Here is a 17,604-nt window from a genome sequence, read left to right as displayed (position 1 = left end):
CAGGAAGAAGTCCTGGGTAGGCCCAGCCAATCCGGAGAAGTCTCTCACGGTGCACAGTTCTTCCAATAGCGTCACGGGAAACGACCTGGCGGGCGAAGGCTGAAGCCGAGAGGAAGGACTGGCAAGAGCTACCCCTGTCCGCGCATGTGCACTGGCCTTCAACCTGCAAAGAGCCAAGGCCTCTCCATTTACACTCAGCACTTTGCGGGTTACGTGACGCATCATTTTTCCCGGTTCTCGTACCACACTATTCTGTAAACTGGGGAAGAAAGGCCCAGAAGTTGGAAGCCATATTCTAGGATATCAAAAGATTGAAGCAAGTAATTAATCAAACCTCAGCTCAGATCAGCCACCACAAAGACACTGGGAGCCATTACATGTGCACAGCTCCTCCCCTCTTTTGGCGAAGCTAAGAGATCTGACCCTTCCCGCGACCTGTCCCGCGGCTGAGCAAACGCTGAAGGCTAGGCGGGCAGTGAGTCGCCATGGAACCCGATGGGACCTACGAGCCGGGCTTCGTGGGTATTCGATTCTGCCAGGAATGGTGAGACCCGGCCAGCACTGTGGAAGGGGAGCAAGTAGTGGCCCCAGTACTGACCTCAGACCTCCCCCTCCCCACAGTAACAACATGCTTTACCCCAAGGAGGACAAGGAGAACCGCATTCTGCTGTACGCGGTGAGCGCGAGCCAGCCGGGCGCCCCGGTGTTCCGTGACCGGCCCACAGGTTCCCAACGTGGTCCGGCCCTACTCCCAGTGCCGCCCCGTCCTGGTCTAACCCTCCCAACTGTCCCCCTAGTGAACCCGACTTTCTCGTCTTGCCCATCCGCGAGGTGATTCTCGATTACACCCAATGATCCCAACCTCAAGACTCCATCCCCTAGTCATCCCCTCGGGGGAAGGCCATGCCCTTCCAGTCCCATCGGGGATCTCTCTGTGACCCCCTTCCCGCCACTCTCGCCCTCTCGCAGTGCCGGAATTGTGATTACCAGCAGGAAGCCGACAACAGCTGCATCTACGTCAACAAAATCACGCACGAAGTGGAGTGAGTGGCAGGGCCCGAGCTAGGAGACGGGGTTGTTGGCTTGGGAGGCCCGGTCTAAGCATACTTATTCACCCTTTATTCCCTCAGCGAACTGACCCAGATCATCGCTGACGTGTCCCAGGACCCCACGTTGCCACGGACCGAAGACCACCCTTGCCAAAAGTGAGCGCGCAGCTGGTACTGGGGAGGGAAGGTGGCTCATCCTCACCGGACGGAGAAGGGAGGAGGGAAGGGTATGGCAGGCTCTGAGTGGCTGACTGTCCCCTCAGGTGCGGCCACAAGGAGGCGGTGTTCTTCCAGTCACACAGTGCCCGGGCCGAGGTGAGTGGTGAGAGCAAGGCTTTCGGAGTGACCTGGGCCTGGTCCTTCCCAGGGGTGGGGACACCAATATTGGGGAGATCCTGCCCTTCCAGGCATCTCGAGCTGGACCTTTAGTAGTGGGGAAAGCCCCCTAGTCTGTCCTTTTGGGGTGAGGCTTCTCTGGATGGAGGTTCGTATTGTATCCAGCCCTGTGGATCCAGACCCTTCCTAACCGTACATCCTTTCTGCCAGGATGCCATGCGCTTGTATTATGTGTGCACAGCCCCACACTGCGGCCACCGCTGGACCGAGTGAACCACTCTCCCCCTTGTGTAAATAAATGCTGTGTTCTATGCGTGCCTTTCCTCTGTTTATTTCCCTCTCATGGGTTGGACACAGGGTTCCCAGTCTCAAGCAGCGTGGTGCAGGGTGCGGTGCTGCGCGTAGGTGTCAGGCCTCGAGCTGGTGAAGCCGCAGTCCTCACACACATGTAACTTCTCACAGCGCTCACGATAAGCGTAGCTGGCCAGCTATCCATGTGCCTTGGCAGGATGCACTTCAAGTGAGCAGCGCTGCGTGAATGCTTTCCCGCAAGCTCCGCAGAGGAATGGCCAGATCCCTGTGCAGGTGGGCCAGAGGGAGAGAGGACAGACAGGGCAATGGCCCCCAGACCAGCACCCTCCGACCTTGCCCTCCGTGAGCATTCCGCCTTTCCTACTCCCAAGTTCGCCAGACCTTGGCCTGCTTCCCACCATCTGCTACCTCCACCCCGTGCAAACGTGGGAGCTGTGTGTCCCCACCCTCCTCACCAGGATGTTCCTTCCCCTGGAGGAGAAGGAGGGAGGCTTTCCCTTGCACCCTTCAATATGGGACCTGAATCCTGTAACCAGTACCTGTTTTCTCTTTGTATCCCTCAGCAGGCCCCCACCCTGGCACCACCCCAACACCCACAGGCTGGGAGCTGAGGTGCATGGTATTCCCAGCCTCCTGAAGGCTGAGTCTCTGTCCCACTAACACATGCCCCACTTGTGCACGGAACTCAAGTACACGGAAACTCCACATCCCATGCACCTACCTCCATTTCGTTCCATCCCCCTGCAGCAGCACCTCCCAGTCAGTCCCTGCCGCTGCTCACCCGTGTGAGTCCTCATGTGCCGCTTGAGGTCAAAGGCGTCGTGAAAGCCCTTGCCACAGCAGTGGCACACGTGGTGGTGGGCAGGGCTGTGGCACTTGAGGTGCCGGGTCAGCATGCGCTGCAACGGGAAGCCTTGGGGCAGAGGGGGCAGCCAAGCATCCCAGGGCCCCTAGGAGTGGCAGTCAGTGTGCCCTGGGAGGGCTGTGGGAGGGACATGGGAGTTAGGACCCCACCTGACCCCTCCACTGGACCAAGAGCACCTAGAACTGGGAACCAAGGAGGTCTGGGAAGGCCGGAGACTGCAGTTTGTGCGTGCTTATGCCACCCTCTCCCCAAGGCCTTCCCTGACCACCTTGCCACCATTGCCCTTACTTTGTTTTCTATTTCTCCATAGTACATACCATCTTCCAACATAATATTTTTTTCCCTAATTTTATTATCTGTACCTGCAGCTCCCACCAGATTATAAGCTTCAGGAAGGAATGAGTTTTTGTCTTACTCCTAAACACCCGTTGCCTAGAACAGTCCTGGCTCCCAATAAAAACGAATAATCTCCAGCACATGTACATCCCGCCTAGGGCTTTCCTTCTTCCAGTGCACGCACAGCTGAGCATCCCTTCTGAGAGGCCCCAGAGCTCCTCCCCCATCCCCCATCCACCTCCTGTCACCTTGTCTGGTTCTCTGACATAATGCAAACCACCATCCACTTATTGGTTTGAATCCTGTTCTTCTGCCCCACTGGGCAGAGAATCCCTGGGGGCAGGGGCTGTGGCTGCCCACCCTGGGGAAAGGGTACTTGGGGTGAGGGCTAACAGTGAGCCCACTACTAAGAAAGAAAAGGCATTTCCAGCAGAGAGGACAATGGGTGGAAAGGTCCCGAGGCTCGAGTGGCATGAGGGGGTAAGGGGCAGGCAGGTTCTCTTGAGGCTGAGAGTGGGCAGGGGTGAAACTGAGCAGGGTGTTGTGGGACAGCTGCAGACTCACCGCTGCCCAAGAGTCCCGGAGGCCAGAAGACTGGTGTGCCAGTGGCCCCCCCAGGCTGCTGCAGTCTGAGGAGAGAAGCCAGATGGTGATGCTTTGTGTCTCCCCTGCCCCTCACCTCTAGGCCCAGTGAGGGGCCCACCTGGGACATAGGCATGTCCCCGGAGCTGGTCAGGCAGGTGGCCCCAGTTGGGTGGCTGTGGACGCTGACTCCTGACCAGGAAGGCACGGGGCATCACCACCAGGAACAGCTCCCCCCACACACACGGCTGCTTCCTCCACCTGCTGTCAGACCTCAGGCCCAGGAGGACTATTCCAGGTGGGAAGGGAGGGGGAAGTCACGGAGAGGTCTCATTCTCTCCTTGCAAATTTTGTGACAGGCCCAGGGGGCAGACTTAGCTGGCTCCAGTTACCTCTGCCTTGGGCCCTGCCATTCCTCTGCCTTCTCCTCTGCCAGGTTCCTGAGGGTACTCTCCAGCCTCCAGGGGAAGACAAGCACTAGGGCCCCCAGGGAGGTCAAGCAAGGGCAAGACTGGAACCTAAGCAGCCCTTGGGGGTGGAGAGAGGAGACCCCAGTGGGGCTGAGTGTTTTTCCATATTACCAGCAGGGCCCAGGACCTGAGGGTCTATTTGCCAAGCAAACCAGTCACTACCGGACATCCAACAGCCTGCTTGGTTATTCAAATCACAGCAGCCGTCTGAGGAAGCAGGGGAGGGGGTGACTGTGATTGCTTGCTCCAGAGGGTGGAGAGACAGCAGGGTCCAATTGGTAAGGTCAAAGTGAGGATCCAGCCTGTGCATCTTCAAGCAGGAAACTCTACCTCTCTGATCCGCAGATGCCCAGAGCTGACGTTCAGCCGGAAGCACTGTTCAAGTGTACGGGGTATCACAGTACTGGTTTGTTACTAGTGCAGCTCCTAGTAACTCCCTCACTCTCGTACGGTCCAGGAACTATAAGGGGTCACCTGACACAGCCAGGGGCTCCCAGGACCCTTACCCCAGCACTGTGGCCAGGCTCCATTCTAGATTGGTCATTGGCTTCTTAGCCAGGGGTTAAGGATTTTGAATATTCCCCATGCAGTTACTTTCACTTATTCACCCAACGATTTTCTGATCTCCAACTATAGGCCTGGCCTAGCTCAGCACTGAAAATGACATAAAGGTCCATGGGGGAGACACACCAGTGACAGTCCAGAATGACCAAGGCTGTGATGGGGGAAGCACAGGCAGAGTGACTCAAGCTTCAATGGGGAAAAGCCGGGGGCTCAGGGGACCCAGAAGAGGCTCCTGATCCAGTCTAAGGGTTCAGGGATGACTTCCTAGGTGTGAGCCTTGAAGGAAGAAGAGGTTTCTGGTAAACAGGGAGGGTTTTCCAGGCAGAGGAAGTCTATAAAAGGCTTGATGGTGAAAGAAGCAATATTTATTCATTTCTTCACATTCCCTGAGAGCCAGTCCAGCTAATTCATTTTCGGAAGCAACAGAGGAAGCGCTGGAAGCCTGCTGGCCCAGAGCTTTGTCACTTTATCTCTGCAGGACCTGGGGGAAGTCACATCTTGTCTTGCTGAGCCTGTTTCTTCATCTGGAAATGGGACTAATGAGTCTTCCTACCAATGGTTTGTGTTGAAAATCCATGCAGATCACCCAGGGAGAGGATCTGGCATGCAGCAGACATATAAATGCGGGTTGTTCAAAAGTATTGAAGGGTGGGGTGGCTAGGCAAGCATCTGAGTTTCAATCAGCCCATGTAAAATGGGATTTTTTTTTTTTTTTTGGCTTCACTGCACGGCTTGCGAGATCTTAGTTCCCTGACCAGGGATGGAACCTGTGCGCCCTGCAGTGGAAGGGCGGAGTGTCAACCTCTGGACTGCCAGGGATGTCCCTGTAAAGTGGGATTTTAAGTGTCTCCATCTCCCAATTGTTGGACTTAACGCAGCCGTGACTGGTGTGCCTGGCCTGGGTCGGCAGCCCAGTATCTAGGACCTGACCAACGCAGGGCCAGATGCACTGAAGAACAAGCCAGTGAGCGGGTTATGGGAGCCATTTTGTTCGTCTCAGGTGCCCAGTTCTCCATGCCCAACACCACATCTCTTGGGACAACTGGTTCCTGAGTTGTTGCTGAAAACACATTAGGGAAAAACCCTGGGGCCAGGTATCTTTACTTGCCCCCAGGTCCCTTTTCTGTCCTGCTCTGTGTCCTGGGAAGCTGACCTGGGTGGTCAGTATCATTTGGGCTCCTGGGCCCTCTAGCTTCCAGTGGGGTTTAGACAATGGGGAGCCTGGCAGAAGATGGGGGAGAGGTTCCCCCAACTCCCTCCCTGTGGGGTTGCCAGGAACACAACTCCCCTCAGGGCAGCTCTCTCCAGGATTTGCTCTTCTGGGTTCCACTTTGCTCCCTTGTGCCTTGTGTGGGGAGTAACACCTCTCCTGTTACCAGTCTAGGGTAATGCACTGGCCCTGAGGTTTCCCTGTTCTCTGTCCACTTCTCTGCAAATGATCCCTCTGCTAAACTCTCTTTCAAATATCCCACGTGAGCATGCTGTCCTCTTCCTGCTGGAACACTGTCGCATGCACACACATTCATCAGCAGTGGTTTCTTAACCAGTCGGTTTGTCTGAGAAAAGTCTGGTCCTTCCAGGGCTGAAGAGCTTGGCATTAGGAGGTGGAGACTGGCAGACACACTGGATCCTCTCTACCAGCTCACCTTCCTTTTGTGCCGAGAGAACCCAATTTTGTTGCAACAGTAACAGGCCCAGGACAGGGGAGGTGGCTGGTCCAAGCAAATTAAAGGCATCTCCAATCCTGTTGCCTGCAACTGCTCTGAAAGGGGAGGCATCTAAGAAGCCTTTGCACTTTTTCCCCACTATCCTGGTGGCTGCCCTGCTTTGTGTCTTTGCTCCTGGTTGGGTGAAGGTGTACTGCTGGGAGCTGTGGCAGCCATGTTGCCACCATGAGGGCCCAAGCTGGAGAGTGAAACTCAGACTCACAGAGGGTGAAATAGAGCAGGAACAGAATCAAGAGTAACAAATGGCCCTATAGCTTGGGGCCCCTTAAGCCAGGTGTTTGCTACCTGGAGTTGAAGAGTTAACTATGATACAGGGTGGGAGGAGAGGTAAAATCCATGAGGGACCGAGGCTCAAGGTGGTCCCCTGGGTGTCCAGGGGCCTGGAAACCAAACACCTCAGAGATCTTAGGCGTCTGTGGCTGAGGCAGGCAGGGGCAGGGCAAGTGGGTCTCCAGTCTGCAGGGGTGGCCAGTGGGCCGGGGCAGGGAGAGGGAGCCTTGAGAAATAAACAATACTGGGCATCTTCCCAAACACCAAGATCAGGCATTATATTTAGGAGAAAAAAACTATATTGTGAATGTGTCTTGGATTTAAATGTCATGAAGCGACAAGGCCCTGCCCAGTGGGACCCATTCTTCCTCCCACCTCCTCTCCTACCCTCGCCCTGAGCTCACTCTGTTCCAGCCTCCTGGCTTCACTGCTATTCCTTTCATATACATCTGAGCTTGCCATGGGGCCTTTGCACTGGCCTTTGTCTGCCTGGATACTTGCCCAAGTGTCCACACGGCCTGTGCCCTCTATCAAGCCTCAGCTCCAACATCACCTAAGAAAGTCCTGTAACCAGCACAGGGAATGCCCTCAGTTTACCTACAGTTAGACAGTTATTTTAATTTCTGTCGTGTTTCACTTTCTAGGTGAATGCCACGAGGGCAGATGCTTTGCTTGTCCTGTTCCTTGCTCTACCCCTACCGTGTACAGCAGTGACAGCAGCTGGGACCAGCAATTCCTCGGGGCTGGTAGGATTTTTTTCAACAACTGTATGATTGGTTCAGTGTTTACAGGGCCAACAGAGAGCCACGTCCTCATGTTAAAAGAGTCTGGCTCTACCACCAGGCAAGCCTCATTCGACTCTCAACTCTATGGGACCCGAGGCAAGGCACTGGATCTCTCTGAGCCTGTTTCTGGTGGGCTGTGATCATCAAACAGAGCAGGGAGGAACTCACAGGCAAGTGGGGGTTCAGGCCAAGCAGGCTGCACAGTATGACTGTGCTCTAGGAGGGTTCTGCTCCTGCCGGCTTCCTTTTTACAGACTTGGGACAGTGAGGGCTTTTGTGGTCACAAGAGTGTCCTTCTTAGCAGACATGCCACGTGGCTAGATGCCTGCTGCCTAGGGAAGCTGGTACCAGTGCTGGGAGCTCATGGGATGCTGAAGCTGGACACAGTCTTGCTGGGGAAGGAATTACTGGTCCCAGCTGCTGGGTGGCCTAGGCATGCTCCCTGGATTTGTCCTCCCTCACTTTACCCTGCTGCAAATGGGAACGAAAGCCTGGAGCTCACAGGATCCAGCATGGGACTGGCCCAGGGGCCGTGAGCCAGTGTTGTGGCAGTATGTGAACTGGTGGCCAGGGTCTGGGACATGGTGATCACAGAGGCTCCAGTGGGTTCTTGCGCATCAGTAGGGGGCAGAGAAGAAGGGCTGGCCCCTCCCTAGAGTACAGCTGGGCCCCACTGGGCAAGGACCACACGTGACTCCACAGCAGCTCAGTGGGCCGGGGACAGGTGACGTGGGAGCCAGGTGCTGGGGTCATCATTATTGCAGTTCCCCAACAGTCCTGTGTTCCCCACGACAGAGTCCTGAAACAGGGCCTGGCACTGGGGCATCTGTGAGTTCCCTGGGCTCTCTACCCTCTCTCCCTGCATCCATCTGAAGGGGGCTTTGTGGATGCACAGAACAGGCACCAGGAACCACTCCTCCAAGCTGTCAGTTTATTTGCGTAAAATAACTATTTCTTCAGAAGCAGCAGGGCTGAGGTGGAGGGGGCTGTTGGCTCTCAGTCCCCCCGTGCCTTCCTCCGCACAGCCTGCACCAGCAGCTCTGAGTAGTGTTCCAGCAGGGCACGCAAATCTGGGCTGGCCAGGGGGCACAGTGTAGGTGGGGAGGGGGGGCCTGGGTTGGGCAGGGCCTGGGCTGGGGCCAGATCGGTCCCAACGAGCCAGTCGTTGGCCTCTAACTGGCTGTGGATCCAAAGGAAAGTGGAGGCCAGCTCAGTCCGTGCCTGCCGCTGCTCGGCGCTCACCTCGTCACTGGAGACCATCTGCAAGGGGCGCCCATCTTGTTAGGGGCCACCTGGGCCAGGCAGTGCCAGGGAGTCCCTCAGTCCTTTCCCCTGACCCTGGGACTCGGCTCACCAGGTGGTAAAGGTCCAGGGCTTCTTGGAAGGTAGTCTGCAGTCTGTGCACGACGGTCCCCACGTTGCTCAGCTCAAGGGGATCTGGGGGCAGGACCCTGGCTGGGCCCCTCGGTTCCCCGCAGTGTCCAGGGCAGCCCTGGACTTGACTGAGTGCATCTGGGGGTGGAGGGGATGAAATGAGAAAGACACTTCTACTTTTTAGCTGGTCTAAAGAGGCCAGTGTTGCTGGGCCGACCCCAACTGTCGTCCCTCTGCCTGGGACACTTCCCTCAGTCCCCAAGGCTACCTTCCCACCCCTTCTGCAGGTCTCTGCTCAAATGCCACCTTCTCCCTGAAGCCTTTTCTCATCATCCTGTTTAAAACTAACCACTGCTCCCACCTGTCACTCCCTAAACCCTTTCTCTTTTTCTCAGCACACATCGCTTTGTGATACACTGAACACTTTCCTTATAGATTTAGTCTGGGCGTCTCCCCCAGTTAAGGTGTCAATTCTCTGTAGTCTTGTTTACCACCAAGTCCCACGTTCCCAGGGCCCAGAACAAAGCCCAACACAAACAAGGTACTCACTAAATATGTAAGGCAATGAATGAATGAGTGGCACAGCGCCTGTGGCCAGGTCAAGTGCCCACCTTTGGAACTGAGCCAGCTGTTACATGGGATGAGCTTAGGGGACAATCCCTTGTCCCAAGGATGGTACTCACCAGGGGTGGGCTCCAGGAGGGAGGTGATGCTGCCAGGGACCCCAGGCCTGGCCTCTGGAAGTGGGGGGCTGTTGGGATGGGAAGGGGTATTGAGGGACTCGGTGGCCAGGAACCTTGGGAGAAAGGTGGCGTTGTGGAGCCTTGGGCCACTCCCATCCATAGGGCTGGGGGCCAGGAAGCTGGCTGTTGTGACCATGACATTGGGCTGGGTGGCCACAGGCTCCTGGGACCAGACACACGTGGTGGGAGGCTGCAGTTGGGGTGGGGGCAACACGAGCCTGTCACAGATGCTTGACAGGGTGAGTTTCAGGCTGGCGCGGGCCTCATGGTTGCCCCGGGAGGGCAGGACAGCTTCTTGGCCCTCACTGTCAGAACTGGGTGTCACTGTGGTGGTGATGACTTGGAGCTCCTGGCCCAGGGAGGCCAGCTCCCTCAGGGACGAGGACCTGCACAGAGGCCTGGCCAGCTCAGCCAGGACAGGGCCCTCACTGTCCTCAACGGAAATGCTGTGTGGTATCCTGGCACAGGAACTGGCAGTGGCCTCCATGCAGGAGCGGGCGGCGGGGGTGTGGACACCCTGAGCCAGGCCTGGAGTGGGTAGAGCTGCGGGTGTCGGAGGCTTCTTGTCTGTGGGCGGCACAGAGGAGGGCAGGATGCAGGGCGCCAGGCCCATGAGGCAGGGGGCTAGAAAGGAAGAGGCAGCTTACTCTCACACCCCAGCTCAGAGCTGATGGACAGGGAGCCCCAGCCAGGGTGGCTGCAGGGTCTGAGTGGATCCTGTCCATCCCCACCATAGCTCAGCTAGGCACCCAGGGCCATTTGCTGAGAAGGCTAGGGCTTTTCACCTGGGGGTGGGGACACTCACTCAGTGGGGACCAGGCTTCCAGGGTCTCGAGGGGCTCCTCAGCCTTCCCCCCAGAGATGACCTGCAAGCATAGCCTCGAGGTGAGGATGAGGCCACCAGGCTCCCAGCCCTATGTCTCGAGGGAAGCGGCCCCAGTACTCACGTTGGTCCTGCCTGGGCAGGTGTAGCCAGTACCTGCTCTCAGGGGCTCTGCTCTGGGCGGGCTCCCCCTGAGATCCATGAGTTTGACCTCCGGGGATTTCACGAGGTGCAGGGGCAGCCGGGAAGGGAAGGTGTGGATGAACCTGTAGGGGGGAAAACAGGTGGTTGTGGCTGCTCTGGGGGCGCCTGAGGGCACACAGCCCCACCCCACGGGGAGACAGAGAGCTGGAAGGCAGGGTGGGAGTTCACTAGTTCACCAGCTCCCACCTGGATGTCTTCTGGAGGCGGGAGAGGAACTGGCCTGAGATGCTCAGCCGGGGATTGAAGAAGTCGTCCTCGGCCTCAGAGGCCTTCAGGTCTCTCAGGGATCCGTGGAAGGGCTCTAGGGCAAGATGCCGAGGGCGCCCTCAGAATCCCTCCAGCCAGCCAGCCCTGGGCCCAGGCAGACCCACAGACCAGCAGACAGATCCTCAGAAACCCCCATCAACAGACAACACACACTTTGGGAGCAAATGGAGCAGGCAGAAGAAACCATACAGCTGGGCCCCTAAGTAAAACATACGCCCTCCCACCACCCTCGCCAGCCCTGCCAGGGAAAGCCTAACCCCAGAGAAGCCCACACTGAGCCCAGTCCTGGATGCTGCCCAGGCAGGGGTCAGAGAGGGGCATGGCCTACCCTCAGGGTGGGCGTCAGTAAGTGTCTCGAAGTGGTGGCGGAGGAACTTCTCTTGCTCAGGGGTCTGGGGCAGGGAGCCGTTGGATATGCTTGGCACCTCGGGCTGGGACAACTCTTCTGCGGTACCTGGGCATCCTGGGGAGAGGAGAAGGGGGTTGGGGAGAGGGAGTGGGCAGGAGAGAACCATCAACACCATGAATCATGGCAGACGCTCTGAAAAAGCCACTGGCCACTTAACAATGGAGAAAGCTGGACTTGCCCATCACACACCCTGTTGCTACCAGGCGGAGAAGGAAGGGCTAATGCGTCTGTCTTCCAGGGGAGGAAAGTGGTGCTCAGTGGCCACCAAATGCAGGGTTGATGTTGGGCCAGTGGTTATCTATGGTGACCATCCCCTGGCCAGGCCCACACACTGCCTTCCCCACATCTGGCCCCTACTTACCTGGTGTAGGAGGCGTCACATCAAACTGAGGGTCTGGGTCTGGCTGTGGAGGGGAGGAATGGATGGTGGTAAAGCTGCACTCCAAGTCAGCCTCTGACTCCCCTGAGTCTGGAAAACAGGGTGGGAGGGGTCAGGAGTCCAAAGCTGGGCCCTGACTGAGTCAGGTAAGGCGCTTTGGGTCTCAGGGCTTCAGTTTCCTCATCTGCAGAAAGGGGATGATAAGACCGCCCCTATTTTTATGGACCAGCAAGGCTACACTTCGAGGAAGGTGCAGAGCTGGGCTCCCACTGGTGGGAAGTTGGGCTCCAGAATTCTAGAGTGACAATAGCAGGGACCATGCCTGTCTCTGTGACAGACTCTGGGCTTCAGAAAGACTCGGTCAAGGTCACTATCAGCGCCCAGAAAGGGACCTGGTGGCCAGGTGAACAGACTACTGCAGGGTGTACTGCCTGGTGCTCACTCACCCTCAGGTAGGCTCCGGTCCTTCGAGTCAATGGAGGGGGCCCTGAGGCAGGAGTCACCTTGCTGGTCTCCTGGCGCCCTCGCTACTTCTTCCGCACAGTACTTGCTGCAGTGCCCGTGGGCGTGGGGCGAGGGAATGATAACGTACTGGTTAGTAAACAAGTGGCCCCCACCCAGAACGCCTAGACATCTGCACCTGCTCCTGCTGGGAGTACAGCCTCACCTCTCCTGCCGCCTCCAGAGGCCCCTGCACCTTCTCCTGGAACCAGGAAGACAGGCTGCACTGGGCTCCTGCACCATCAGGGCTTCACCCCCTGCCCGCCTCCCTCCCTCAGGCCCACTGGGAGAGCGGGGAGCAGCTCTTCCATGGTGTGCCTACCAGCTGAGGCTTCCTCTCTCCAACTAAGGTTCCCACTGGTGCAAAAGACACCCACCTGTCTGTCCCTGTGACTGTCACCTCTGTCTCCAGTGGGTAGATGATGAGCTCGCTGGCCTCAGAAGACTCCCTCTGTAGAGGTGGTAAGGAGGGAGGCCTGCAGCCATTGTCCTGGGGACTCTCTGACTGGGGGGGAAGACAGCACAGCCATCAGAGGCAGCTGTGGCAACCAGGGCCCTCCTAAGCTGCTAGGTGTTCCGCCAACACCGACGGTAACGGTAAAGATGTAGGTAGTGATGGCAGCCCTCACTGCTGGACGCTCCCTGTGAGCCAGGGCCTGGGCTGGGGCCATGATGAGCTCACTCTGTGCTGCCCCTGCATTATCATCAGCCCCTTTACAGATAAGGAATAGGTATAGCTCCAACCCACTAAGAGTCTATTCATATGGAATTCAAGAACAGGCAAATCAATCCATCGTGAGAGAGGTCAGAATGCTGGTTACCAGGGCTTCCCTGGTGGCTCAGTGATTAAGAATCCGCCTGCCAATGCAGGGGACACGGGTTACAGCCCTGGTCCGGGAAGATCCCCCATGCCGCGGAGCAACTAAGCTGGGTGCCACAACTACTGAGCCTGCACTTTAGAGGCCGTGAGCCACAACTACTGAAGCCCGTGCGCCTAGAGCCCGTTTTCCGCAACAAGACAATCCACGGCAATGAGAAGCCCGTGCACCGCAACGAGCTCCTGCTCGACGATTCTAGAGAAAGCCCGCATGCAGCAACGAAGACTCAATGCAGCCAAAAAATAAAAATAAAAAAGAATGCTGGTTACCTCAGTGGGGGTACTGATTGGAAGAGACACAAGGCGGTTCTCCAAGATCCCCTTCCAAGAGGTAGAAAATGCTCTATATTTTGACTTGGGTGGTGGATACATCGGTGTGTACACAGGTAGCAATTCATCAAACTATATATTTATGAATTATGCCCATAACTATTTATATTATGCCACATAAGCAAACTTATATAATAGAATAAAAAAGAATTTTGTTTGAAAAATAATAGAATAAGAGCTAAAGTTGCTTCAGCACCTTTTAGGGCCCAGACCCTGTATCTAGAACTGGATTACTGTAAAAGCCCCCTGTGCACTTTTTTTTAATGACCATTTTTAAAAATGACCTTTTCTGAAATCTTTTCTTAGTCATCTTTTTTTTTTTTAAATGGTTTTATTTATTTATTTATTTTTGCGGTACGCGGGCCTCTCACTGTTGTGGCCTCTCCCGTTGCGGAGCACAGGCTCCAGACGCGCAGGCTCAGCGGCCATGGCTCAAGGGCCCAGCCGCTCCACGGCATGTGGGATCCTCCCGGACCGGGGTACGAACCCGTGTCCCCTGCACCGGCAGGCGGACTCTCAACCACTGCGCCACCAGGGAAGCCCCAGTCGCCTTTCTTTTTAAAAAATATTTATTTATTTATTTGGCTGCGCCGGGTCTTAGTTGCCGCATACAGGATCTGTAGTTGCAGCATGCAGGCTCTTAGTTGCGGCATGACCAGGGATCGAACCCAGGCCCCCTGCATTGGGAGCATGGAGTCTTAACCACTGGACAGTCAGGGAAGTCTTTTTTTTTTTTTAAATGACCATATTTTTGAAAATCAAAGCCCAGAGAATCAAGCCTTGCTGCAGGTTACAGAGCCGGGAAGGGGTAGGGCCAGGGCTCCACCTGCTCAAATGCCCCCAACTCAGGCACAGGCCTGCCCTCGGGCCCAAGCTCTTAACCCCCGAGCAACCCCATCTTCCCGCTTTCTGGTCTGCCCTGGGAAGTTTCACTATGCACCAGGTCCGAGGCTCACCCTCCTGCCCTCTACCATCTCATGTAACCCTTTTGCACCCCTGGAGTGGGACAGTCAGCTTTATCTGTAGAACGAGAGCACTGAGGCCCCAGTTACTGCGGCGGCAGTCATGGTGCAGGGGCTGTAGGCCGGGCTGGGGCAGGCAGTCTATACCTCACTCAGCAGGCCCGCCAGTCTCTGCGGCTCCACTGTATCTAGAACAGAATCCTCTAGGTTCTTGGGCTTCATGGGGGTAAAGTAGCAATCCAGGTCCCGGGCATCCAGGATGGTCTTGAGAGGTTCCTGGTCAGCCCGCTCCGCCCAGCGGCCATGTGGCTGGTAGCTGCGCTTGGCATGGAAGGCCGAGCTGTCTGCCACATCATCATCTCCTAGCTGAGGGTGACAGGGGACGGTCAGGCAGCTAGCCAAGTGCTCACCAACTCCAGTGAGGGCCTGGGACACTGCACGGACCTGCATCGAGCCTCGTGGCTTTAAACATAAATCAGAAACAACTTCCAGATATTTGTTTCCAGCCTGAACCTTGTTCTTAAACTTTGGAAGTGCACATGCAACTGTTCCACATCTCCACATGGATGTTTGGTGATCTTTCAAAGCAAACATGTTGAAGACAACAACTGACCTTCCCCCTAAACCTATTCCTCCTAACGCCTTCCCTGTCTCAGTGATTCTTTGCAGCTGCTCAGGCCCCGAACCTTGAGGTTCTCCTTCATTCCTCTTATTCTGTCCCTCACACTTCCCATTGTATTTCTTCAACTCTGCCACCCAAACACATCCAAGATATGGCCACTTCTCTTCCACGGTCCCCTAACCCTAACCCTGGTCCTGCCCACCACTGCCTCCTACCAAGACTTGCCTGAGAGACAGTGGAGGGTGGGTGCTTGAGAACTTAGGCTTTGGAGCCAGCCTTCTAGGGTCGACCCCACCTCCCCTAATTCCTAGCTTGACCCCAGATAAGTTACTTAACCCCTCTGGGCCTCAGTTCCCTATCTGTGAAATAACAGGGGATATGAAAAGCCCATACATCCAGGAGGATTAAACAATACATATAAAAGACTCAATAGAACCTGTACAGTGTGTTCTGTGAATATTTGTTGGATGTAACTCCAGTTGTAATATGCACTGATAAGGGAAAGCTTGGGGGCCTGAGAGAGAACAGCCACATGCCTGACCTGGTCAGCAGTGCAGGGGCTGATGACAGGGAGGATTTCCCTGAAGAGCTGACATTTAGGCTCTGATTTGAGGTCTGACATTGTTCCTGAAATAAACCCTTCAACCTGGGGTTTAGGATTCTGCTGCCAACTTCTAACCCACCAGCTCCTGGCCTGCCCCTCCCTCAATTAATGATCACTCATTCAATCCTACCTTCATCTCGGTCCCCCTCTTTCTCTCACATCCAGTTGTTTGGCTCCACTTTCAAAATCCATCCAGAATCCAACCACTTCTCCCCTCAGGTCCAGCCTCCAACCTCTCCTGCCAGGATTATCACAGCAGTCTCCTCCCTGGTCCCCCTGATTGCCCCTCAAGCTCTGTTTTGCCCAGGCAGCCACAGGGACCTGTTAACACCCGAGTTAGAACACGACCTTCCTTGGCTCAGAGCTCTCCCTCCTGTGCATCTCGCTCAGCGCTACAGGGTAAGAAATAAGTGGAGAAGGACAGTAAGGGGTGGCGAGGGGGCGCAGCAAAGCCCACACGGTTCCTCACCACCCGGCGCCCACTGCCCCTCTGAGCCCTTCTCCCCCAGTCTGCCCTCATTCACCCTTGACCCAGGCATCGGGCCTCCCTGCACTTCCTGGAACATGCTAATAAGCATGATCCTGCCTCACGGCCCTTACCCTTGCAGACTGGTCTCTCTGCCTGGAACATTCTTTCCCAGGATCTGTATTTCTCACTTGCTTTAATTCTGCTCAAATACGTGAAGTCCTCCTAGTGAAGCCTTTTCTTTTTACCCTAAAATTGTCACCACCCCCAACACTTTGTATTTTCCTTCTCAACTTTTTTGTCCTCCATAGCACTGATTATCAGTTCCCCAAACACTATATAATTTACCTGTTTGATGTGGCTAGTAGAGAATGAGCCTGTGAAGGCAGAGATTTCATCTGCCCTGCTGGTTGCTGTATCTAAGGGCCACAGCAAGGCCTAGCCCAGGGTAGGCACTCAGTAAACATGTGTTGCATGAAAGAAGGACTGTCTAAGCGGAGAGTGGAAGGGTGACAGGGGTTCTCCAGGGAAAGGAGACATGTGGAGGGGAAAAGTGTTCCCAGAAGAATGAGGAACATGGAGGAGGGCACCCCTTCTTTGTCAGCTCCTAGGTGTCCCACTCTCTGGGCAGACTCACCAGCCGCTTTGCCCAGAGTGGCAGCTTGCCGTTGGTCAGCAGGCACCGAGGATCTGGAGAGACACATGGAATCCATGCAAAGAGAATAAGCAACCCAAGAGACAACGGGTAACATAAACAGCAGTTCTCCAGAGACAACACAGGAAACGACAGACATCCAAAGATGGTCAACCTCACTAACTGTCAGGGAAGTGCAAATTTAAACAATGGGATATAATGTTTTACCCTAAGACTGACCAAAATTAAAATGCTTCAAACTATCAAATGTTGGCAAAAGTGTGGGGAAACGGAGGGCTTAACACTGACTGCTGGTTGGGGCAGTAACTGGATTTGGAGGGCCGCTGGGGTTCTCTTTTAAAATAAAAAGTATATCTGACTTCCCTGGCAGTCCAGTGGTTAAGACTCTGTGCTCCCAATGCAGGAGGCACGGGTTCAATCCCTGGTTGGGGAATAAAAATCCCATATGCCATGTGGCACAGCCAAAAAAAATAAAACAAATCTTAAAAAAAAAAAAAAAAGTGTATTAACCCCAGGATCTAGCAATGTCAGTCCTCGGCCTCAGGCCGAGGAGTGGTCAGCACAGCTTCATTCACAACAGTGTAAAGTTAGAAAACACACAAATGCCCACCCAGAGCAAAATCACTGGTTATGCTTCTGGTTAAGAGGGAGGCCTCTGTTTTGTATTCACCAACCTACAAGTCAGTAAGATAGTTTTGAGAAGAAAAAGATACAGAATGATATCTGCAGTATAATACAATTTGTGGACACAGATGTTTCCTATGGATATGCACACGTGTATATTAATGTTCAGGAAAAGGCCTATAAGGGTTCACACCAAACTCATCAAAGTGGCCACCTGGGAGAGGATGCTGGATTGGATGTGTGGGTGGTGACAAAGAGAATGAGCTTACTCTCTATTTGATTGTTTCACAAGGTTGAATCCTCACACTGCTGTTGCCTACTAGTCAGCCATCCAGTTGGCCCCTGCCTGTTTCCTCCTTCTTGGCAGCCCACTACCCTCACTAAGAGCACCCAGTGCTGGTCACTGTTCCCAGCCTCTCTCACAGCTGGAGCAATCATGGCCAATGGGACCTGTGAGAAGCCTGCAGG

General features: G+C 55.2%; 3 protein-coding genes across 4 annotated transcripts in view; 1 reads left to right on the top strand and 2 right to left on the bottom strand.

Moving 5' to 3' along the window:
• Window positions 1–139: 139 nt before the first annotated feature.
• POLR2I (RNA polymerase II subunit I) lies at window positions 140–1,703 on the top strand. Of its 2 annotated transcripts, XM_007471028.1 has the most exons (6): window positions 140–544; window positions 622–676; window positions 970–1,043; window positions 1,131–1,205; window positions 1,313–1,364; window positions 1,596–1,703. In XM_007471028.1, exons 1-6 carry the CDS (start codon window positions 486–488, stop codon window positions 1,656–1,658), a joined length of 378 nt encoding a protein of 125 aa, XP_007471090.1. In that variant the 5' UTR covers window positions 140–485; the 3' UTR covers window positions 1,659–1,703. The 2 variants fall into 2 exon arrangements, with proteins under 2 accessions (XP_007471090.1, XP_007471089.1); XM_007471027.1 differs by having other exon boundaries at window positions 488–676.
• Window positions 1,704–1,753: 50 nt separating this feature from the next.
• Window positions 1,754–3,695, bottom strand: OVOL3 (ovo like zinc finger 3). The gene is given in 5 exon segments (XM_007471026.1): window positions 1,754–1,962; window positions 2,479–2,610; window positions 2,613–2,679; window positions 3,463–3,564; window positions 3,567–3,695. Coding segments are annotated over 5 exon segments (639 nt in total).
• Window positions 3,696–8,292: 4,597 nt separating this feature from the next.
• WDR62 (WD repeat domain 62) overlaps window positions 8,293–17,604 on the bottom strand; it is a 48,017-nt gene continuing 38,705 nt past the window's right edge. Inside the window, exons 21-32 of the mRNA XM_007471025.1 lie at window positions 16,495–16,547; window positions 14,313–14,531; window positions 12,374–12,501; window positions 11,942–12,045; window positions 11,478–11,585; window positions 11,036–11,170; window positions 10,627–10,741; window positions 10,361–10,502; window positions 10,219–10,279; window positions 9,354–10,037; window positions 8,651–8,808; window positions 8,293–8,556 (exon numbers count right to left, since the gene is read on the bottom strand). Of these exons, the coding sequence (XP_007471087.1) occupies window positions 8,293–8,556; window positions 8,651–8,808; window positions 9,354–10,037; window positions 10,219–10,279; window positions 10,361–10,502; window positions 10,627–10,741; window positions 11,036–11,170; window positions 11,478–11,585; window positions 11,942–12,045; window positions 12,374–12,501; window positions 14,313–14,531; window positions 16,495–16,547 (2,171 nt within the window). The remainder of the gene's footprint in view (window positions 8,557–8,650; window positions 8,809–9,353; window positions 10,038–10,218; window positions 10,280–10,360; window positions 10,503–10,626; window positions 10,742–11,035; window positions 11,171–11,477; window positions 11,586–11,941; window positions 12,046–12,373; window positions 12,502–14,312; window positions 14,532–16,494; window positions 16,548–17,604) is intronic.

Source organism: Lipotes vexillifer, unplaced genomic scaffold (genome assembly GCF_000442215.2).
Source record: "Lipotes vexillifer unplaced genomic scaffold, Lipotes_vexillifer_v1.1 scaffold182, whole genome shotgun sequence".
Lineage (NCBI taxonomy): Eukaryota > Metazoa > Chordata > Mammalia > Artiodactyla > Lipotidae > Lipotes > Lipotes vexillifer.
This window is presented reverse-complemented; position numbering and strand designations above follow the sequence as displayed.

Excerpts from the sequence above, each read along its gene's own strand:
- POLR2I (XM_007471027.1), top strand. The coding sequence starts at position 542 with ATGGTGAGACCCGGCCAGCACTGTGGAAGGGGAGCAAGTAGTGGCCCC. Across the intron at positions 1,206-1,312 it reads GAAGACCACCCTTGCCAAAA|GTGCGGCCACAAGGAGGCGG; the intron begins GTGAGCGCGCAG and ends CTGTCCCCTCAG. Across the intron at positions 1,365-1,595 it reads CACACAGTGCCCGGGCCGAG|GATGCCATGCGCTTGTATTA; the intron begins GTGAGTGGTGAG and ends CCTTTCTGCCAG.